Below are 25,054 nucleotides of genomic sequence, written 5' to 3'. Positions count from 1 at the left end.
GGTTTGAGGTGATACCTTTAAACTGTATTCTTCTAAGCCAGTGATTCACTTGATGTAGTTTGAATTAACATGATTATGATGCAGAGAAAAAGAAGCAGCTTAATCTGTCTTTTCTGTTTTTAAGGCACTTGAATCATAAGCTCATGTTTAGGATTCTTACTGGATGAAATACATTTATTTATATATAAATCAATGACATTCAGTGTTTCCACATCGCAAACAGAGTAATGAAAACTGTGAAGTTTACAGGCTGCAAAACTAAATACAAAACTCTTGTTGTGCCTGTATTTACCCTATGAGTCGTTTGTCATTTTTGTTCTTATGGCATCAGCATTGTTCTGATTTTAGAGGATCTCATGTCAGCTTTGACAGTTTGCTCTTCATCAGCGATATGCACAGCGGTGCACCGTGTATATCACCTTTGCTCCTCTTCTGTTTAATATCAGAAAGTTCACCACATTGTGATCAAGTGAGAAATAGTGAGAAACAGTTTTTGCTTAAAGTAGGGCTGGGAATCTCACGGCCACTCAGAACAATTCACAATATGAGGCTAATATCACGATACTGTGATTTCGCAGTAATCAATATGTTGCAAGACAATCATATGATGATAAATCATCTTTTTAACTGAAGAAAATAAAACACCTCCAAAAAGGTCAAACGCAGGATTAATGATTGGGATTGATGATTAATGTCATGCTTCATCTCCTAATGACTATGTACGGCTGTCCAACATTATCCTCCGTCTTCTTTTTTTCCTTCTCTCAACTTATTCTTTGGCCAATTCATTTCCTTTCACATTACCCTCATTCATGTCACAAACGCCTCCATGAGGAGTCATGAAGCGGTAACTAAGTGGGTCATATTGGCAGAGAAATCTGTTGAGAGTACTGAAATAATAATAACAAAAATCGTATCTTATCTAGCACCAACATATTGACAATTGTATGAGACAAGTCAGGACAATGACATTTTGCCATATCAATATTTAGTCCCGCCCCTCGATGTCACCCTGACCTGAGGTACTTAATTACTGTATAAAAAGTTTTCTTGCACTGTTGAGTCTCATTTACATAGCTCTGATATTTTTTATTTGTCTGACATCAGTGTGAGGGTTCCATGTAATCATTTGATCTAAACAGCTGATTCAATCCTGCACGTTTAATTTGTCAGGCCAATTTAGAGACAATCAGAAAACCTATGAGTCTGTGTTACATGCCTGATATGACGCATATATAACAAACCTCTCTCGCTAAGGCTGCAAAGTTTCCTAGTAGTCACCTGCGAGCACCTTTCAACGGGAGTTATTGTTGTAAAGGTTGCTCAGTAGGTACTAATATAGAGAAAAAGCACGATGAGGGACATGCCTAATGGCAGCCATTAAAGCATTCACCAGGTGGCTGCCTGCCGGAAGAGAGGTTTTAATAGATGAGGCGAAGAGTTTTAAAAGACATCAGTTCCGACAGATTCTTTCTTAGTGTTCGCTACACTCCCACATAAAACATTAAATACAGCCGTGATGCTCTATACCCTTTGAGAGCTTGGGAAGCCATTAGATGTTACACACATACAGGCGCACTAAGGTTAGGATATGTATGTGTGTGTGTGTGTGTGTGTGTGTGTGTGTGTGTGTGTGTGTGTCTGATAGAGGGAGAAACAGCAGGACTGTGAGCACATAATAGAGGAACATTCTGCACATTAGTCCACTAAAAATAACATGTGGGCTGGAGGAAAGTTTTATTAACTATTTTGAATAGAATTGGACTCCACAGCCTTAAGCACTCAGTATGTAACTATTCAACCTGTAGTAAATCATTTAAATCCAATTCAGGATAAGTGCACATGTGGCTGAATTATATTTTTCTGAAAAGGAACAACCATAGCAACCAGTTATTTATTGCTGACCAGCAGCTGCTTGGATGAAAAAGTTGCATTTTTTTTTTGGGGGGGGGGGGGGGTAAAATTGTTCTTAGCAGCCATTTGGTTTAAAATCAGAGAAAAACTTCTACGTGCCAGTGTGTGCACATACATGAGGAATGCAAAGCAGAGATTTTCCACCAAGATCACTTTTAGAGAGAAGATCTTTCTCTGTCTCTGCTGGCTTCTGGAGTGTCTTTCTTGCACTCTTTACCTTTCTCCTTCCTGCTCCGATACACACACTTGATTCTGTGCTTTCACACGTGTACACACACACACACACACACACACACACACACACACACACACACACACACACACACATTCTGTAGCTGTGTGTGCAGATGTGTGTCCTGATCGGCTTCCAGCATGGGCTCTTCTCATGCCAGCGTGCTGACTCTGAGTTTTCCACTCTCTCTTATGAAATAAGAGTCAGAGACATTAGAGCCATTTAGATCTGCATGCTTGAGAGCTTTCTCACACATACACACACAGGTTAAAACCGCGTTCAGTGTGTCTGCACCTATACCCTCTGAACAAACACACCCACACACACTCTTAATGCCTTAATGTAAATAAATCCATCAGCTGAAGGTCTATAGGAGCAGCTGGTTGAGCTGCATGTCTGTGGGCCCCGCCTCTCGTCTGACAGGCTCTGCCTCACCAGTGTCTGGTGTAACGTGCAGGCTCATGTTGGAGTCTGCAGTGTGTTTACTCAAATTTTGTTTATTTTAAAGAAAGAGGTTAGTGGTGGAGGGAAGGGTCGAGGGAACAGAATTCTATTTGCATAGTTCTTGACCTGACAGTGGACTTCGCACATATATGTTTTTTTTTGTACGATTAAGAAATGATCATGTTAAAATTTAACAATTTTTCCCGAATGATGGCCTGTAAAGTAGTGCACTGACATTTCAATGATAAGGTGTGTTGATAACTTGTGGAGACAGAGTGATGAAATGTGCTCCATTTAATTTGAGTCTATGGATTTAGCCAAAGTAAATAAAAGCCCGGTGTGGTGAAATAGTTGATTATGATGTGTGGTAGGTCCAAATAGTCTGATGTTTCTTTCTTGACTATCTTAGTCATAGTCGCTTCAAGGGACATGAAACTGTATTCAATTATATTTTTTCCTGTCAAATCAGTCTGGAAAATCCAATGAGCAGAGTGAACGTGTGATTATTGTGTGAGGTGTGCAACATCAGGCCCCTTTTCCAAAGCACCAGCATATATATTTTTTTGAAATCACTACCAACATTTCAAAGTGCCATATAGCAATTCCAAGCACTTAACTTCATCAGAGCTCTTTTAAGTGCTTAACCGAATGCCCAAAGTGATGAATCACATTGTGGTCACTGTTCAAAGTTCCTCGCAGAGAATCAAAAATGTTTGAGTATTATTAGATTTTTTATTTATATTTGTATAGCTGCTTAATGCTTGATGTATCTCCAGCTCCTAAAACACATGTTACAAAAAAAACCCTTCAAGTTCCTGTCTGTGATTTTACAGCCAACTCAGATGCCTTGTGGCAGCACTCTCATGCTTTATTCATACAGACTTTATGCAGTGATTACAGTTGAGTGCCTTTGGTTGAGTTTTTGTCCTTCTTTATCTGAGAAATGAGGTTACAGTTCAGACTTCAGCAACTTGTTCAAAGTAATTAACAAGGTCATATACTGAAGTGATTCACATATTTTCTTCTCCTTCATCCCTGCAGCCACAAGTACTGAAATCCTGGAGCATCAGGGTATATATTTTTATTATTGATTGACGAGAGACTGAATGAGGGAGCGATAGAGACGCTTAAGAAAAGAAGAAAGACATCATGAAGAGTAAACAGTGAGAAAGCCAGAGATTAGAAATGCACTGGTAGGAGAACAACATTCACACTAATGCATCAAATACTTCAGGAGCCTCTAACACCTAAAGCCCAAGAGAGGCTAATGTAAACATGCCTTTGTATAGTCCAATTGTTTTTAAAACCCTTTTAGTCTAAATGCATGGATCTAGTGCAGCATTTACAACCCCAGCCTCACTCCAGAGTTCTCAATCAACTGGAAAAGAAGCATTAGAAATGCAGTGGAACAGAGAGTATCTCTGTGCTAACAGCAGTGCAGCGAAAGGTGAGGGGAAATCAGGTTTTCGATTGGAAGCGCTTCATTCTCGTTCCACTTAACCCCTCATCAAAAGAATCCAGTTTAGATTTAGAAAAGACTTAACCTATATGATCTGCTAGCAGACATACTGCAAAGCGATTTGTACTTACTCCACTGATCACAGAGTCTTGCAGGGAGAGACTTGTTAGAGAGTTATTGGGGTTACATGCTTTAATGTCCCTAAGGCACACTGTGCAGCAAAAGTGATCTCACAGGTTTATTGCATGTTACATTTTACGAGACGGGTCCATAAAACTCTTTGAATGAATGAAAGTAGTATTGTCTGATGAATCCTAGTGCCAGAAACAAGCCTGCAATGGAGTGAGGAAATCATTCCAGGTTCAATATTACAGTGATGGCATAGCATGACAAACAAATATTGAGATGACCACATTAGCTGTAACTCAAAGTTTCTTTGTATTCCTGCTGCTAAGCATGTCTTTAAGGCTCGATTTGATTGGCCCAAGTTTTCAAATGTTAATGCAGTCTTTAGCGATGTGTCTATGCCCCATGCTAATATTGCTAAGTTGTTTTGCAGCAATATGTTATGGTATGGTAAGTGTACAATATTTACTGTGTACATTCATTGCTTACTGGTTTCAAGACTGGACATATTATAAATCTGGGACCTACAGCACTGTCTCAATTGTTAGAATTTTTATCCTGAATGTGAGGCAGGATGCTTTGGTGGCTGCACACTTGTTTTTTCTCCAAGTGCAAGGTTGCCACATTTTTAAATATTGAGATATTTTGTGAGACCTCATGTTTTTAAACGATACCTTCTCCATTATTTTAATAATCAATAGTAATGAAAATGACAGAGGCTTTAAAAAAAACTATGGATGTTTAGTCAAAGCTTCCTCAACAGAATTACAGAGAGCAATGTGTGTCCATTCAAATGAACAGGTCAGCAAATACTGATGTTATCCAAGTCTGTTTGGATTCCTTTAAAGATGCAGAAGTTCTGTTTATGTCTCTTTCTAACAGACAGAGAGCAGAGGAGGTGGTACTGTCTAAACTGAACTTGAATACATTGGCAACATAGATTGGTGCTCTTTTGACATGATTGTGTCCAAGTTGTGAACCTTCATTATTGTGAGCCAAATAGAAGTGACGAGCCATTTTTTTTACTTATGCACTCCTGAACATTTCTAGAAAACTTCAGGCAGACTGTCACTGAAGTCTTCCTGAGTTGGTTGTTCACAAAGGCACCTCATAGCGGGACCATATCCCTGTCTAATGTGAGGGGAAGGCAAGACATGACGTAAAAAGGGAGGCAGGAAATTCGCCAACAAAAAAAGAAACAGAGTCTGCTATACGAGGCTGTAATGATAATTTTCCCTTTCTATCAGTGTTACCTGTGGTTTGGCAGAATCACAATATCAACAACTGAGCGGAGAACATACTGGTGAACAGAAATCCTAACCAAGCAGTTTCATTACAAGCACGGAGATAGCAAAAGTCGTGTGATTACAGTCGATGGATGTGCAACCGTCGCAGGATACAAAAGTCACAACCGCCTCCCCGTTTGCTCGCAGTGGATCTTGGATATTTCTTTTTTGCGTTCTCACATCGGCTCATCCAGACTTTACACGGCAAAATGTACTCGTGGGTTTTCGAGTGTTTTGTGCAAGTGTGAAAGCACTATTATGACTCCCTTTGAGGGCCTTCACCCGTGTTGTTTTTATCTCCAGTGACACGTTAATCCTCGCCTCTGCCTGCACTTCTCTCACACCGCCTGCCTGCCTGCCTGCCTGCCTCACACTTCATTTCCCCCGGACCAGCAGTTGACTCCACTAAGTCATTACCCGCGGAGAAAAAGAAAGACTAAGAACAAGACAATATAAAGGCATGTTTCAGCCTCACACAGATTGAGAAAACAACTCTTCCAGGGTTGTGAATTTAAAAAAAAAAAAAAAAGGGGGAATCCATCACAGCAGGTGGAGATTATGATCCCATTCAAGGCCTACCTCGTTTTTCTGTGAGCATTTAAGTCTGTACGTGAATGTATTCATTTGTTTAACTAAGATAATATGTGTATGATCAATGTTTACATGACTACTTTCTAACCGAAGTACACACTCCAGGTGATGCTTTCTTTAAGTTTTCTCTATCTAAGTCAATAGAGTGTTGTTGACATCTTCTGCAATGCATTGTGTGTATCCCTGAGTTCTAACAAACATGTTGGATGTGTTTATTTCCTCTCGCAACATTTGCATACAGCTTTTTCAATTTTTTTTTTTACTTATCTAGATATTTATGTGCTTGCAGTCGTCTTCACTGCTAATTTCTCCCAATCGAAGACGGTATATAAGAAGTCGCTGTATCATTCGAGCTCTTTTCACACATGCACTCCTGGACATTTTAAACAGTGTTAGTGTTAAGGACAGCCTGGCCCTGAAACCTTCCTAAGTTGCTCTTTCACACATATCCCATGCAGCAGGAAGTTTTCGTCCTTTCCGTAGGACAGGAAGAGGGTCTCAGGAGGCCGGACATGATGTAAAGAGGACCCTATGTAAGTCACAGTGTAATTATTACAACATGTCCGACGTAGCGTCAGAGTCTGCCAGTTTCGGCTTTATGTCAGTGCTAGGTGTCATTGGATGTTTGTCAGTTTGTTCAACAGGTGACTTCCTCTGCTCAGTAAAAAAATAATTCAGTATCAAGTTAGGAGCTCTAGGTGCCAGCATGAAATTGATTTGGCACTACAAATAAACATCGGCGACAACATGCCACATGATTTGCCGATGTGCCGATGTCTGTCAACACAGCCAATATCGGCCAATACCGATTTTTGCATCGGTGCCATCTTTAACTTATATTGTAAACAAATGAGTGGAAAAGAACATGCTGGAGTACGAAATTGTATGAAGTAGCTTCATTACGTGCAGAAGTGGACATTGGTCGCACACAAGTCACTTGACATAAACATCGTTAACCCACTGCCCATATGCTCGCTGTGAATTATCCTTATTATTACCTGCGGCTTCCTCACATTGACTTCTTGCGGAAATTCGTCCAGGGGGATGACATCACAGATAAAGTTGGGGATAGAAAATTTTTTGTCCGCTTGCGTTCACGCTTTGGTTTCTAAAAATTGAAGCACAAGTGCCTTAAACCTGCATTCTGTCTCATGGACAGCAGGGGGAGACTCCATTGTTTGGCTAAGGAATCTAGATTGAAGGAAACAAAAGGAGACAATTACCCAATCTCTCCGTTTATTTACATCCTCTGTATTTCTGTTTTAGGGACTTCTTGGTCTCACTCGGTAGTTTCAAGACTTTTTCAATACCAGATGTTTGTTTTGAAAAAGCGTTGATATTTATTCACCTGGTTTTTCCCTTGTGGGTCGAGAATGTTTTTCTGGCACGTAACATATTGACTTACAGTCAATCAACCTGTCTGCACTTCGCTCTCTGTATAAAAAACGGTTCAGCCCATGCTGAGGACAGCGGAATGCATTAATGTTAATAGTCTGCTGAAATAAAACAAGTGCACATAATTATGTAAATTCCATGAGTAAATATTTTGCTCCTTTCTTTTGGAGGGCAAAAGGCCATGTTGTGGGGCTGTGCCGCCCCCCCTCCAGATGAATTACACTGTACTCATCTAAGCTCCTAAAGCATTCATCGCGCACGCTGAAGGATTAGAAATCTGAATCCAAAAAGTCTAATCATTTAAAAAGCTTCCAAAAATTGCGTAACACAAGACGACACCTGTTTGGTTGTCATCTTCTCATACCTTCAATTTGGTTGAAATCTTACATGCTCTCCATATTCTTTTCCCTGAGGGTGATGTGAGGTCTTGTTTGTAAAAGACCGGACCCCCTTTCTCAAAAAAACATTCCTTTACCTCAGTCGCCCCAGATACAAACAGTATGAATATCAACAAGGTCAATAGATAAATCAAGACTGTAAGACAAACAGTGTCAGACAGCTGTGCACGGAAAAAATGAAATGTTTATGAAAAGAACGAGAGAAAGCGCATCCTCTGCAGTCTTTCTGTCTCTTTTTAAGAAGCCTCAAACTAAACTTTGGCTTGCCAACACAGCTCTGTGTTTGAGCATGCTTTTCCTCTGCAGCTATAGAACAGCAGATATAATGTGCTCTCTCACCCCCTAACCTTTTTTTTTTTTTTTTTGGCCTCCCTCTCACACAATCACCCCTTCTGCTCCTTACCTCCTCCTCCTCCTCCTCCTCCTCTCTCTTGTCAGCTCCTCTTGAAAAAACACAGATGATTAATAGAGATTAAAGAAAACATGGGAGAGGCATGGAGCTGGCAGTGGGGTGCAAAGTCAAGATGTTGCATGCGTGTGCGTGTGCGTGTGCGTGTGTGTGTGTGTGTGTGTGTGTGTGCTTTAGGGCAGAGGTAGTGGGAGGAAGGTTGACCACAGAGGCCTTATATGTTTACAGAGGGACCCCAGGAGACCTGCACTGAGCCTCCCTCTTTTCTGATTGGCTTAAACCGACTTCCTGTGAGTCTTAAGAGCTTGTAATTGGCCGAAAAAAGGAAAAGAATGGGGGAGAAACGTGCAGGAGCTTTCACATGAAAAGGAAAGACTGATATTGGGGTTACCATGAGGCCTTCAACCGGAGTTGAGGGGGCTGTTTGGCCTCCTTTTCTTTTGTTCCTCACCTGATCAAACATGGGAGACTTGAAAGAAAAAAAAAAAAACAATGCAGAAAATATAGAAAAGGAAACAATTGAAACAGTCACAGTAAGAAAAGTGTTTTGTAAGTGTTCATCAGTGGGTTGTTAAGTTCACCAGAATAATGGGCATTTAATTATGATGTTAAAATGACAGATGATCAAATGTGAAGGGCGATCGAGACAGAATAAGAGAGGGAAGATCTGAAGAGAGACAAATGCAGAAAATGAGCACTAATTGGTTATAAATGGAGCGTTTTAGTCCGGCCAGATGAGCCAGCTTCTTGACAGCTCTCTTCCATAAATTCTTGCATTGTATAACTTGGTCTCGTCCGGCCTCTAACACATGGAATTCATCCACACATACACGCAGCCCCCTACATACACACACACACACACACACACACACACACACACACACACACACACACACACACACACTCTTCTTATGACTTAACATTTAAACCATTAGAAAATCCAATACAACAGGGTAAATTGTTTCAATGTGAGTCATGCTGTTCTTCAAACTACACTTTTCTCAGTTAGATTTCATAAAGATGTAAACCAGTTTTCTGGAACCACTGAACCACTACACGGTATTCACTCGCACACACACACACACACACACACACACACACACACACACACACACACACACACACACAATAGCCCTTTACATATTGCAATTCTGCAAGTACCACTGTTTTAACGCCTTTGTACTTGCGTGTTCCAACCACAACAACGTAATATTGGTTGTCCCAGTGTGGGATTTCACATTGCATTATAGGGTTGCACAAACACGAGAGGCACGACGTGTATGCACACAGCGGGCATGCTCACACATACAGGGCTGATCCGTCCAGCTCCCACTTTTCACACTGCCATCTCCCCCCCCCCCCCATTACACCTCTGCTATACCTCCAATGGGGGCTCAGGGGTGGAACATCTTAACCCCATCCTTTCGGCCTCCTTGTGTTAAACATTGCACGTTAGGCAGAACAGGGGCTTAAATTTCTGGTAATATGGTAGTGACACTTCATACTCTGTTGATAGTGCCAAGCAAGGCAAACCATCATTAAATACATTTACACACATTCCTGAGGACTAAACATGGACGTAGTCCCAGTGACGTCACCCATTGGTTTCTGAAGCGGACTTTTGAATCCAATCGATGGCTGTTGCCATACTGTAAATGCTGTTTTAAACTGACTTTTGGTCAACCTAGTAAGCTAGCTTGCAGGTTTTGCACTTCCGCATTTGCTTCATTTTACAACACCAGAGGTTGCCACCTGTACTGAGCCCAAGGATATTCTTATGTGTAGGCTGAAGAAGCTCAAGACCCGCTCTACCTGTGAGAAGAGGTGGAACAAAATATCAATATGGCAGAACATTGTTGTCTTATCTTGTGTGATAGAAATATTTAGATCACTAGTGCCAAATATCAATATTTTATTTAATTATTTTACAAGACATTTGGTGCTCTAGACATGAATGAGGGAAATGTGAACTTTAGTTTATTGGCCAGAGAAGAGGAAGACAAGCGGGATAACGCCAAACAGCGGTGAAAAGAAGTCTAGACATATTGCCCTATAAGTGGTGAGACTGACACCAAATTGGGTTTGCTGTGTAGTTATACATATGTCTTTAAGGTGTCCTCAGAATGCAGAAGAAGCTGGGAAAAGTACTGAGAGCGGTGCCCTCAGAAGCACAGCCTCCACGTTTAAGTTGTTGGCTGCCCAGCAAACTTGTGGAGACGCAGCTGTAAATAGCCAAGGGTGCGGACGGGGAGTTTGGCCTATATTTAGTGGTCAGACTTGACTGGTAGAACTTGTCCTCAAACACCAGCTCATTGACCAGGAAGACGTTGTCACTGTTTGTTCGTCATAACAGATGTTACATTTCTGCAAGCGTTCTAATTTTAGTTGTAGATGGATGAAGAGGAGACCCAGTCACTTTCATTTCTGTACTATTAAGTCTTTCCTGTATTTTAGCACGGCATGTAATGCTCGATTTATAAAGCCTACTTGTACGGTAGTTTTGAATTAACAAAAGTGTCCGATGTTTCTCTCCATGATGAACTCGCACAGCTTTCACTTAATGCTGCAGATTTCCTCGGCACTCTGTGGTGACTTTTAGCGCCTTTTTGTGGTTGGTATTAAAGCCAGTAACTTTAAAGTTTTGGTTCACTCTTATATACCTTGTTTATCCATGGAGCTGGTAGATAGTTGGGCAGCTTTTACTCCAATTTGTTGAATACCTGCACAGCAACAAACAAACGCTAAGCCCTTTTTTCACACTCGCACAAAACCCCTGAAAATGTCCTGACATTCTGAAAATATCACTACATTTTCAAGGTGAGCTGCGTGCCTAAACACAAATGACCACATTTATAACCCCTACTTTGTAAATTCAACAAGTATCGTTCAGGAAAAGGAAAGGAAAATTCTTCCAGAGCGAGTTAGCAGTGGGGGTTGACGTTTATATCCTGTGACCGGTGTGCAAAAGAAACTGAGAAAATAGCCACCACGTAGCGTTGCAAAAAAGGTCAAAACTGCATCCACCATATTGGATATGTTAAGTTCACTACACTGTGACTTCCACTGCGTCCTTTTTACCTCATATCCTGTCTGAGATCCTCCTTACCAACAGGGAAAATCTCCCGCGGTGAGTGGATGTGTGAAAGAGCAAATTTAGGGAATAAGGATTCAGGGGAAGGCTGTCTTCAAATTTTGCAGAGATTTTTCAGGAGGGACGAGTTTGAAGAGGGCTAATGTTGGCTTAAAAGTCAGTTAATGCAGTATTAAACCAAATGTGAGTAACAGCTATGTCGTAAACTAAGGTAGTATAAAAGCCCTCACATCATCAACTAGCTTTGAGAGTAGCTGACAAAATGTTGAAATTTTAATTTCCCTGATTTCATTTGTTATTAGCCGCCCATTATGTCACATAATAGTTACATTCTGTTTACAATTTTCAAAATACTGCTCATTCTGTCATTTTTCAGCCTTCAGTAGATGTATGTATGGATAAAATAAAAGACAATTTCAAATCATTTCAAAAGGTTTTAACTTCGGTAACGGTCTTAATGACTGTCCAATTAGTATCAGGGAATTTTGTTATTGTTATCAAATATTTTGTGATCAGTTTTAAAATAGTTTCAAAGAGATGAAACTAACAAAACAAATGAACAGAATAACCGACTTCAACTCCCGAACGCTGCAGCAGCAGCAGCAGCAACCTGGCATGATAATTAATTATGCCCTGTTCCGTGTTAGGTTTCACACACACCAGCTGAAAATAAATGGCACCCAGAATTTGTGCTCAGGGGTCAGGGAGAAGGAAAGAGAGAGAGAGACAGAGCGAGGGAGCCTGAGTGTAGAGAGGGACGTTTTTTTTTTTTTTTTTTCTTTTTCACAGGGGCATGTCATGGAGTCCAACAGATAATTATAATCACTGTGCTACTGTCTCGCTCTCATTCTCCCCCTCTGTCTCTCTGCAGCATCATGGCTGTCTCGTCGTGCTCTCCAAATCTCCTGCTCCTTCTCCTGGTTTCCTCCTTGGATTGGCTGTCGGCTCCAGGATCTGCCTTTCTCATAGACCGGGACCCTCTGACATCATCAGGTAGGTGGATTTTCCCTTTTCTTGTCTGTGTAAGGACAAACTTGGAGGAAAGGAAATTATACTAGACTAAGTGATTCTTCAGTTCATCAGCCTCTCTGCAACTCATCAAACATTAACAAACAGGATTCAGGCTGTGCGCACGACACGCTGTATTTGCTTGTTATCAGGACTATGTCAGACATCAGTTGCTGAATTCTGTGTTTGCTCGGATACATGTGGAAAGGTTAGCTGTTGAGCAAACGCCGCGCTTTCCTGGTTTGGCTTGTATAACAGGCTGGTGATCAATAGAGCCTGGGTAAATATATGGTCCAAAGCGTCTCTGTCAAAGTCCAGGGACAGGACGTGGACAAAGCAGGATGTTCAGCCAGCTCATCCAGCTGTCACCGAGCCATTGGAGAGAACATTTAGGTGAAAGAATGTTTGCGGCTGAGAAAACAGACCAAACTAATTTTCAGTTGAATTTACTGCTTCAAAGTTGAAGAGCTAAAGACGGCCAATAAATGTTAAAAAGCCACTGTGCTATCTCTGACCACATCATTTCTGCAATTGAGTGCTTTGAGCCGCAACCAACAGAAATGATTTAGATGATTTAGTGTTTTCAGATGGTTGAAACAAAAGTTTGTCAGTTGCTGTCAGATATGGCAAAATGTGTCTGCAAACTTGAAACACAGAAATATGTTACTTTCTCTTGTTTGATTTTGCCGAGTCTGCATTTCTGTTTGTTTGTTTTTCAAATAGGATTTATACCACTGGAGCTGGAAGCAATTATCTTATATGCAAGCTGGATTCTCTATGGGCTGGATTTATGTTACAAGGGCTTATATTACACCATTTGTCATTATTGATAATTGTGCCAGTTATTTCCACACTATTTTTTTTCAGCTGCTTACGACTTGGTGCATAACTTCATCCAGTTTAAGGAATGCTTGAACGAAATGAATTGCACAGACAAAATAGCTGCAGAAAAAAAAAACATAGCTTGAATGTAAATATGAAGCAGGTTGCTGACTTGAGTGTGTATTCTTAGACACATCAGCTGAAGGCGATTGAGACGGGGATCTGAGAAATGTCTGGACCGTCTCTGTCTCTCCGCTGCAGCACCCACTGCTGGAATTGGAAAGCACGCTTGTTACCTGGAGAAAACCTCGTGGCAATTTTTGGCTCGGGGACACTGGATCTGATCGAGACTATTCTTGTAAACGTATTTGATACCTTCACATGCACTGTGAACGATATCTCCATTCACCTTCCACTTGTGTTGGTACAGTCTTCCTGCCCTGATGATGCCTCTAGAAATGTTGTCGCTTCAGTTGTGGACAGCTGTTACTTGACTTAAATGCTGTTGAAGTTATAAACCAGACAACAGCATTAAGCATTGGACAATTTCCAACTTACACCTTCACAGTACATACAATTAAAGCTGAAGTGCAGGTTGTTTTTATTTGATATTAAGCCTGGCTCAGACTACAGGAGTTTTAAAATCCTACTCTTTTTTTGATATTGAGTAGCATCACCTACATAAGGAGCAACTTCACAGATATTCTCTTCTATATCTCAAGCAGTGCATCCTCTACAATCTATGAAAATGATGGCACGTCACATACTACAGGATTTTATTAAGATTGCCGCAGGCAGAGGAACGCACCGCCTCCCTTGACTTCACGTAAACAATGGAGTTAGTTCAATTTGTGATTTTAAGCTCTGCACAGAGAGGAAAAAAACAGGAAAAAGATTTTGGGTGAAGAAATGCGCTGAGGGGAGCCAGACGACATTGATTGTCTGTTCTTTAGCAAGAGCTGGAGGCAAGATTCTAACAGTGGTATTACTGTCTTCCCCCCCCCCCCCCCCCCCCCCTTGTCTCTCGTGGTTATTATCGTCCCTTCCACCAGACCCATTCATGATGTCATCGTCAAGACTTTATATCCTAAATGTTTGACAAAAATGGAGGCGGCCCGGATGCTCTCTGAGTTTCTACCACTGACTCTACAAAATAATCTGGGAAGATAACTGGTTGCGAGCAGCCTCGAGTCGGTAACAGGGACGTGGGAATCGTACCTCTAACCGGCCTAATAATCTACTTAACCTACTTTAGAAGTGATATTTTTGGTTTGTTTTTTTAATGTTGTGTCCTTGAATGGGACAATGAACCTCTATTTCACTTAAGCACTGGATACTTGTGCCCCAATTAAAAAGATAAGCACTCAGTTTGGCCTGAGTAATATGACAAAAATAACAGCGTTCAATGCTGAGATAATAATATGAACTGTGGTGAATAAGCAAATGTTGAAGAGTGCATATTAGAGATAACTTGTAGTTTATATGTCTTACTGCTGGTTTACACAAAACCAGTGTTCCCATCATGCTTCGCTTACATCCAATCCATCTCCTCCCCCTTACTCACTTCTATATGTCTTTATGCTGCCTGGATCAATTTCTCCATCCTTTCTTTTTTTTTTTCTATCATTACAATCTGAATTCTGTGTCTACAACATTTTCTATGTTCTCAGACAATTGGATTCATATTACCTTCTGCCACAAAAAGGACGAACCTGGAGCATCATTCCACCTCTGTCCTCTGTTGATGCATTCATCCTGCTCATATAGTGCAGGTATAGTTCTAGTTCTGGAGAATGTGCATCGCTCTTCCAACCCATGGTCATGTCCATTCCGTGGTCTGTAGCCATCGTCTCTCGCCCTTGCTCTTCCAAGGTTTCTACATACTAGAAATTTGCCACACAGAACAGATCCACTATAGCACTTCTTCTTTTCTTTGTGCAATGTTAGTGAAAAACAAGATGGAAACTATTCACAACGTTGACAGCTGAAGAATGCCAGCTCATCTTGTGTCCTTGTATTTTTTTGTTTCTGCTTTGTCAGGACATTTGTTTTTGGTCGTCCATTTAGCAAGCTCACTCAACACAAAGAAGTTGGAGCTTCAATAAGTGGACCGATGCTGTGCCAAAGTTGAGGAACATGCTCTGCTTTCTGTTTTATGCTTGAATTCCTTTTTTTTTTGGCTTTTACGAGTGAAATAATTCTGGTTGAAGGGTTCTGGTTCTGGGAATTGTTAGTGCATAATGTGAGACCAAATGCAGCCAAATTACTCAGTTTCACAGATTTTGGTTTGGAATCAATATGTCATGTCTTCTTTTGGAGAGCCAATTAGACCATTGCCTTGAGGATATCTGTTTTGGCATACTGTACGCGTTCCCATTTGGATGAAGCGATCATGTTAACCAGCCATTTGGCATTCTGGTGAGAAATTAATGGATGTAATCTGGTTTTTGGCCGTGTGAATTCAATTCTTTGTGACACTTATTGCGACACTTGTTGGTCATGATTTTAGCACTGTTTGTTTTGGGGAGAAGGACAGAGGCTGTCTGGGTAAGGCGAGTGGTTTTGTTGCTTGGTTCGGTTGAGATGAGTAACAGATCAGGGTCCACATTAGACGTATGGTAGCCTAACCTGTGAAACTAGAGGACTTCCAACATTTACACGATTTGTATAAAATGGGGCCACTGATTTATAGCAAACACATTTTTCACTTAGAAAAGTTGATTTTTAATTGACACGTTACAGACAGAAATTTTTAATTGACACGTTACAGACAGAAAAACATGGGTGTACAACGGGTGTGTCTTCACTGCACCTTTATATGAATTGGGAAACCACAGGGAGAGTTCTGAGGTCTTTGCCCCCCAGCTTTGCGACTTATTTGTTCACAGACTGTAGCAAAAGTCTTTATCTGTGTGCGTTTACCGATAAGCTCACAGACAAACCACCTAAAGCCAGCTGAGGTCAAACCATCAATCAATGTGACTGGCACGCCTCCTTCAGTCGTTAAAATGGCTTCCAGCGAGCACTGTGGGTAATGTAGCTCATGGTCTTCTCCAACAAGCACTGAAACATCTGCAAACACCAAGCAGCTGCTGATAACACGAGCAAACACACACACAGCTTGTGCCTTTCTCAAACCCACCAGTACAGACACCTGCTTACTTTCTATACTTAAAACCTTAATATATTTGATATTTTACCTCCCCTCCATCTTGTCTGCTCAAAGTTATACAGGAATTAATCTTTTATTTTTGTGTCTGGCCCCAAATGGCACATCCCCTATGGGATTATTCAGACACATTGAAATAAAACATTTCCTAATGCCGTCACACATGTGGCACAAAACGAAATAAATACAAAAATGATACAAAGATTAAGTGACCAATTCAACACCAAAACACTGGTATAACTCCATAAATACCTGATACAAGAAAGAAAGAGAGAACAGGAGGGGCGAGACAGAGAGAGAGAGAGAGAAGGATATCGACCACCATCAATGTAATGGTAAGATCCCAGAGCGAGACTGGGCACAGAGAGAACGCAGGCTCTTTGACAGGTCATACAAAACAAATGCTTATAAAATATTCAACAAAGTTAATAGTCTCATAAGCACTCGCAGAAATCTGAGGAAAATAATCAATCAATCAATTAATTGGTGCGCTTCAAAAACACAATATGACAACAAACTCTTTCCCACTGATGACAAAACAAGTCGACAAAACAAGCCCACTTACTCTCAATAAACTTTTTTTGTACACGCAGTTTCCAGCAGCTTTGCGGAATAGGTGAGTGCATCAATAAGATTTGCTTTCAAGCTTCACTTAAAGGATTTTTCCCCCTACTTGAGGACTCATCAAGCCTTTCCAGAAACTCTGTGGCTCTTTCTTTAAGATTCGTATTTCTGTTGTAGGGCCAGCCGCATAACAAGCCGAGACGAGGCGTGTGGAGATGCTCCTATATATTTACAGGTTAACCAGATGATTACAGCCAGTGACAGTCATTTGTCTTCATATGTCTTCACATGCAGACGTCTTTTTTTTCTTTCTCCCCTTTCCTGAGCGTCTGTGTCTGTCTCAGGAGGTCTCTTGCCTCAGGCTCTTGCATTGATTTCGCTGAGTGCGGTTTGTGTTCTTGGCCGCAGAGGTGGTAACAAGCAGTAAAAGTGCAGAGGCTTGTTTCATCTGGTTTCTGCACACAATTCTACGGCTACATCTGCTTCAAAGACAAGCAGTGGGTGTGTTTGCTCTCAGCCAAATGTTGCAAATGGTCGGGTGTTGTGCGGGATGTGGTATCTGAAGCTAATCACAAAGCTGGAATTGCATGCTGCAGATTGTTGGAAGGAGAAAACATGGTTGTGGAAATGCTCTCTAATGTAAGGATAGCTGAAAAGAAGCAGATGCAAGATGCAAAAGGGAATGTTGTGCATGTAGTAGACATACGGTAAGCTAACAGAAGCCCAGTTGAAAGGATATCTGCTGATATACTGCTGATATCAGCAATAAATCGTAGATTAATAACATCTCAGGACCTTGCATTTGATGTGAGTCAACATCGAGGGCCCCTTCATGCCCTAAGCAGACAAACATCCTCTGAGTTGTTTCCTTTTGTTTATTTCAAAATCTCAACTTGTTTAAGTCATTATCTCAAGATAACGGAACTGGTTTTACCGTGATAACGAGTTAGTTTTTCGTGATCTCGAGCAAAAAACACTAAATGTACTCGTTGTCATGGGAACGCAGTAAAAACATTTATGAATGTCTGTCCTCTTAGGGCCTCTGTACCTTTAAGAAAATCAGTTAAGTTCATTTGTAACTCAAATTAAAAAAGATTTATTTTAAATATGACGTGATTTGAATATCTGACAGACATGTAAATAAATATATATATTCTTTAGACATACAGAGAAATATAAAAATATATTGTCATCTGTCCAAAAGATGGGTCTATTTGATCATTGTGTGTGGATCACTAAACTGATCTATTGATCCATTTAAATGCATCCTTTATTTTCAAAGATATTTTAGCTTTATTTTTTTAAAGATAGTTTTGCCTTTATTGGATAGGACAGCTGCTGATGAGCAACAGGACATGTTGGGAGGAGAGAGTGAGTGATGACATGCAGCAAAGGGCCGAGGTCGGATTCGAAACCCCCGGCTGCTGCAATGGGAACTAAAGCCTCTGTACATGGAGTGCGCAACATAACTGCTAGGCTACAGGCGCCCCTAATGCCTCCTTAAACCCCTAACATACTTCTCTATCTCTCCCATCTTTAAATGCCTGGTTGACATACTTTTCTTCCTGATACATCTCATTGTGTTCTCCTTCAGTAGTAACCAGATGATGGTTTAATGAAGCGAGATTTACAGCTCGCTCAGTAAACATGTTGTTGGTGCTGCAGCTCTTTATTTCAGGTAACTAAAATCCATGAGATTCCTATAGTCACTCCATCGTTATTTTAGAATAAGGAAGTTGACGGGGTCAGGGTCACGGAGGGACCGGAGTCAATCCCAGCTGTCATTGTGCAGGAGGTGGATAGAACCTGGGCAGATAGTAAATCACAGGGCTCACATATAGAGACAAACAACAATACATGCTCACACTCAGGAAATCTAGAGGGCAAATCCAGAGTCACCAGTTAACCTAACAAGCATATCTTAACTGTGGGAGGACACCGAATGCAAACTGCACACAAAACGACCCCTGCAAGGAGTCCAATAAGAGACCTAATCACTTCCCCAACATGCAGCCCACTCTGGAAACAAGTTGAGCTTGATACCAGTGGAAGAAATCTCTTCTCTCTTCTTCCAGAAAGGCTGCAATTTCATAGGTAGAGGCTTGTTTATTTAGCATGTGTGTACCTCGTGGGTTTTTGTTTAACAGGGGCTCACACATGAGTGTTAATGCATACAGTCTCCAGCTGAATAAAACATGTAGAAACACCTGATACTCTGCAGGACACATGAAGGTAGTGGATTGGAACCTAACAGTAAAAAAAACAACAAAAAAAAACATGCCATCAGCCAAAATCCTGCTCATCTATATTTCCTCTCACTTTGACTCAATACGACATAACAAAGGCTGTACTGTGGGCTGTAATGGCATTACAGGAGATTAACATCATTAGTTCAGGATGATAAACCTCTGGGACCAGAAACGGGCCGACCAAGTCTCCGCGTGGTCAAACATCAAGACTGTTTTGGTCAAACTTCAAAGCGGTGAACACTTATGGGAGTCATGAGGATCAGGTGTTGTCATTCTGCAGTCCTTAACTTTAACACACAAGTAAAGCTGCGGGTTATTGTTTAATGGAAGGAAAGGCCACATGTATTCAAGGACTCAGACAATGGCGCTTTGATATTCTTTTGTCGCTTATTGTTTTGAAGGTTTAAATTCAATGTGTGTGTGTCTTTGCATGTGTGTGTTTTACTACTTGTGCGTGTTGGAAGTTATTTATATCAACTGTTTACGTTCCCTTGTTTGTATCTTGTTGCAGTCTCTCACCTTTCCGCCCCTCTCTTCTGGCCCACTTCTCGCTCGCCTGAATACTGCATGGCGTGTCCTCAACGTTTCACCTCAACAACTTTTAACACCGTACAACTTCAATTAATAGCCTCGGCTTTTGTTTATTCCAGACTAGGAAATGACCCTGCCTTTATTTGGGACAGGGGTCAAAATGAGACAGGCCTTTAATTATTTTCAAACCAAACTGGTGCATAGCAAAGATGGAAAGGACTATAAAATAATAAACTCACATTAGAAAGTAAGAATATTCAGCAGTGTACCCAATAGGGATATCGTACATTTAAAAAAAAAAAGAAATCACTAATTTGATCTTGCTTATTGAGAAAGCACATCTATGCCAACCTGCTGCACTCCTTTTTCTACTTATTTCTGATCTGCAAACTATGTCAATCGACACTAAATGCATCAGGGCCTTTAATGAGATCTGACTCTATTTGTCAAAACTTGCAGCACATCATTAAAAGGGACTGAGCCTTAAAATGGGGTTGGGCTTCTGTTTGAAGTTTTACAGTAAGTCAAAACAAAAAAAATCGTATTTGTGGGGAAAAGTATTGAAGAATTGACTAAAATAAAAAAAATCAAATTTTACATTTTCCAGACTGTTTTAATCCACTTTTCCTGTTTTTCTGTCCTTTCATCTGCTCATCTTTTCTTGTCCTCATCATCCAAGAAACAATCCGTTTAGATGACAAATGATGCCGACTCCTGCTCACACATTCAGGTCGTGCCTGCATGTGTGTACGTGTGTGTGTGTGTGTGTGTGTGTGTGTGCGCGCGTGTGTGTTTGTGTGTGTGTGTGAGAGAGAGAGTCTCTGTTCCCCAGATGGAGAATTTGGCAGCTCACACAGATACCATGAGAAGAGGAGTTAAAGTGCCTGTCTGACTGCACATGCCAAGTCCTCCCAGTGTCCCTGCTCCACAGCCCATCACTCGAGACACACACACACACACACACACACACACACACACACACACACACACACACACACACACACACGCATGAACAAAGAGACCAATGGTAAACCAGGAAGCGTTTTTGGATGATCTGGCATGGGTGCTTGTGAACAAGAAGCAAGTTTGAATTTACTACTAGACCTGCTGTAAATACAAATCTCTGTCTTATAATAAGCCCCTCGTACAACGACCTCAAATCCTGGAAGTGCATTATTTTACTCCTCGTGGTTAAATTAGGACCTGCAGATGCCAGTCAGCTCTGAGTGTCTTATAATTGTGTTTACCTGTGCCAGCGGAGAGAGCAGAGTACGAGTTATGTGAGTGACATGATCAGGGACAACCGGTTCTACTGTTCAGCAGCCGCTTGTGTGTTCTTTTCAAGCGATGGGTAATCAAATCAATTATGCGCTAATGCCAAGATGAAGAGACACTCAGTCCATACTGTTTATGTGTCTGTGTGTGGTTTTTTTTGGTCTGTTTTTGATGATGTGGTAGGGTGGCACAAGTCAGACAGATACAAGTCTGGCTCGAGTAATAAGATTTATTTTGTTATGCTTTTAAGAATAAACCAAAAAGTGTGCATTACAGGAGGAGGGGGGGGGGAAATCATGTAAAGAATCTTCCAGCATTCTGCACTAAATGAGAACAAAAATGATTCGCAGCCATCAAGTGTAGAATGATATAAGTCCCTTTTTTTTGTGACAGAGGATGGGGGAGGTAGAAGAACAGAGCATGGAGTCATTGTTGAACCCTGAGGGAAGTGACACAGATTGAAAGGTGTGACAGAGAATGAATCACCTCCAGAGACTTTGAAATGTTGTTTTTTTTCCCCCTGCAGAACCAGTTGTAGACGGATTACAACGGCAGATTACGAAGCGTCATTTCTGAAGCCTTTAAACAATACGGTTGTTTTATGATCTGAAATTTGAAAACTCAATAATCGTATTCGTCTGTTATGTAATTACGATTTACTCACACAGGCGTTTCTGTTTTGCAGCTTGTCCTGGCTCATATGTCTGAGGTGTTACTTGATGGTCTACACTTTCACATTGTCTCTATCTCTTTTCTCCATCTACTGTATCTGCCTGTCTTTTCTTTTACCCCCTTCTTACCGTGTATCCTGTCCTTCCTTTTAGCAGCTCTTTGAAGCGTTATTAAAACCCTAAACGCCGGCTTAAGTCTGTAAATGAGCTGGAAAAGGTGGTAATTCATGTGTCAGAGCCTCATTTCCCTCAAGCATTGAACAATGCTGATAAAGCCTGCTCGCACCTTACTCTGTATTTTTAGTGCTGCGGTTACCAGCTGTTGCAAGGAATGGGATAAGACGGAGTTCTCTATTTTACTGGATTTTAAACTTTGATGGCTTTAAAGCTTTTGCATCAGGGTGGATAAGTGCTTTCCTCTGTATGGACTCAGGTGCACACACTGCCCAAGAAGACTGACAAATAGGAGGATTAGGGCGCACACACATAAGCACACATAATTACGTTTTTTTTTTTCTTCCAGCTGAACGCTGTCAACTGCGGATCATTTAATGGCAGCTGGCAGGTACAGGCAGGATTTAGCCTCCCATCAGTTAGACTGGTTATTTATTAGTACATTTAGAAAGTGGGGTGTAGGCGCCCTGAAACTCAATTACCAGCCTGTATGGCGGGCAAACCACATGTGGCTGTCAAGATGTTCCCTCTGGCTTGTTAGCCAGTTACAACTTGAACATTTTCTCCTTTTTTTTAATCTCTGAAAAACACAGTATGGTGAGAACGTTGTTTTTTTTTTTTTGTTCGTTCCTCCGGCAGCATATAGAACTATCCCTTAGATATCACAGAAGAAGAGTGAGAGCAAAGGAGTGAAGAAGCGACACACAGAGAGTGAGAATTTGAGTCGCTTCAGGTGTCGCTTTGCACCTCTGAATCACTTTGGATTTGACAGTTATGGTCGGAATAACAAAACAACTGTTCAAAGCATGATTCTGACCTTTACCAGCAAAGCCTGGTGGTGGGTGATATCAAAGAAATGTAAAAAATAACGATTTTATCATGGCAGGATCACTGATCTTAAAGGCTAATCTGCCAGTTACTGACCAGTTCAGCTATACTCACTTCCCTGTATAATGTTTAAAAATGCACAAAAACTGTAAAAAAAAAAAAAATAAGGTTAGTCTATTTCAACTGTATTCATCTATTTTGCACAGTAAGGAAAAAAAACAAACATATTAAACAAATAACAAAATACTAACAATACTCAGTGCAGGAAGAGGCAGAAAACTCCAAGAGCTCATTTGAAGGCTCCACCTAAATAATGCTAAAATATCATCAAGTAGTTGGGTAATACATGAGCCTTTGCCAGTAGTTGGCATCATGAGGAGGGGGGTCTGGAGGTCTCCAGAACATTTTAGCACCAAAGATTTCTTTCCTGCATTCTGATCCATTTTTATGCACAATTTGAGCGTTTTATGCACCACTTTAAAAAAGAATGGTTCTGCATTGTGTCCTCTTTCGGGGGAAACGTGGATTTTAGTGTTCATCAGGATAAATCAAACATGAGAATGTGATCATTCTGTGACACTTGGTCAAAGTATGCTTTTACTGGAATTCATAGAGGGGGGCGGGACATCTTTGATTGACAGACAGACAGTCACCATAGTTACTCACTCTAACCAGCCTGCTACATACTGACCAAGAGGAGAAGGAGCTGCTGACTGACACCACTCTAAGCAGCATGCATGGAAATAAATGATTGCATTGTTCAAAATATATATTTTTTAACAACCGAGGTCCAGACCTCGCTGATATCATCGCCTCCCTCTGTTTCATTCATTCTCGTCTCCGTTATCACAACAGGTGAGCTTCGAGTGGAGAGGCTTGTTAGTAACTGAGAGAGAGCAGAAGAACAGCGGAAGCAACAGTTTAAACAACGGGATTATCTCTCCCATGGCTGACTGTTTGTCTGAGCTCCACTCTGGTCGACGTTCTGCAGACTGTTTATGATATCGTCTCTCGGGCTCGTTAAAGGGGTTCGTTTTGTCGCCATCCAAAATGCAAACCTGAACTGGGCCAACTCTGCAGATGACCTTTTCTTGCACCTTGTCGGTTTGGAAAAATCTCAAACAGTTCCGCATAACTGAGATGGAGTTATTTTTACAGACTAACTCTCAAGTTCCGTTTTCATTTTCAAGCCATGAATCAGCTGCTCAGCTGTGAAGCGAAAGGGGAGTGGAAGCGTCTGTGAAGGAGCGCACACTGCATCATGATAGAATGTACACTGTAGGTCGATACTACGATATCTCTGCTTTAGCAGATCGTCAACACATTCTAATCCTGATCGTCTCATCGCACACCTCTAGCAGAGCCTCATTCTTTATAGTGAGGTTATCTCTCTGATGCCTGTGTGTTTCTGAAGTCTTATTCTTTCAGAGTGAAACAACACTTGCAAGAGGGCCTTTAAATATGTCTTCTGAGTAAATGATCAGTAAAGAATTTGACACGAGTAACTTTCTTTTTAAGTCGCAAATAGTTAAGTTTGAAGTTGTAGTATATGAAGCATGAAATTATATTACACAAAATGCAAATAACCTGTCAGGAAAGACATTCATTTTGACCCCACGTCATGCATTTCTTTGTTTATGTCTTAGTTTTAATTCATTATTCTCACATTTGTTCTAAATGTTCCTTTGCATCCAGTGCCTGCAGACAGCTCTTTGATGATGGCAGCTGGAATTCGCTGGATGGGGGAGGGCGGCCGAGTTGAAATAGCAAAAGCTCTGGGAACCCAGACAGTGTGCAGAAGATGAAGGGAGGGAAAGGTGGAAAAGAGGAAGGGAGGGTTTGAGAGCTGGAGGCACAATGGCGTTAGGAATGCAATGTATGATGAGGTTACACTGGCATGAAATAGAAAGTAATTTCAAAGTAATGGTGTATATGCTGTGTGAATAAATTCAAATTATTTGCAGATTGGCATGGCTTGAGTTGGGCTTTTTGTTGTAGTGTCCGTTGTAAGAAGTGTGACCATGTTTACTGAGGATGCATGCTGGACATTGTGAGCATTTGCTGTATGCATGCACATTGTCTGAATGCTGCATAGAAGTGACATCAAGCAGCATTTGTGAGTCTATGTGGAGAAGATAGTTTGCAAAAGCGGATCTTATGACATCTTGAGTCTTGATGCATTTGCACGGTATTTTTCTAGTCTATCTCTAACTCCCAGCCTTATGTTGTGAAGCATGTTTATGTTCTTGCGCTGTGTGTGATTTATTCTGCTGCCAGCACTGGAGGAGGGCGGCTAGAGCAGAAATCAATGATACCTTCAGCCGCTTATTTATGTTTGCACCAAACCCAGCGACTAGTGGCTGGATGAGAAACAAGCCCCCGACAGGAGAGGGAGATGGCAGGGGGGGGGGGGGGATT

General features: G+C 41.2%; 1 protein-coding gene across 1 annotated transcript in view; it reads left to right on the top strand.

Moving 5' to 3' along the window:
- Positions 1-25,054, top strand: part of ghra (growth hormone receptor a) — a 39,764-nt gene that overhangs the window by 1,014 nt on the left and 13,696 nt on the right. The window contains exon 2 of the mRNA XM_061038759.1: positions 12,217-12,338. Within this exon, the coding sequence (XP_060894742.1) occupies positions 12,221-12,338 (118 nt within the window). The 5' untranslated portion in view covers positions 12,217-12,220. The remainder of the gene's footprint in view (positions 1-12,216; positions 12,339-25,054) is intronic.

This window comes from Labrus mixtus, chromosome 5, assembly GCF_963584025.1.
Source record: "Labrus mixtus chromosome 5, fLabMix1.1, whole genome shotgun sequence".
Classification (NCBI taxonomy): domain Eukaryota; kingdom Metazoa; phylum Chordata; class Actinopteri; order Labriformes; family Labridae; genus Labrus; species Labrus mixtus.
This window is presented reverse-complemented; position numbering and strand designations above follow the sequence as displayed.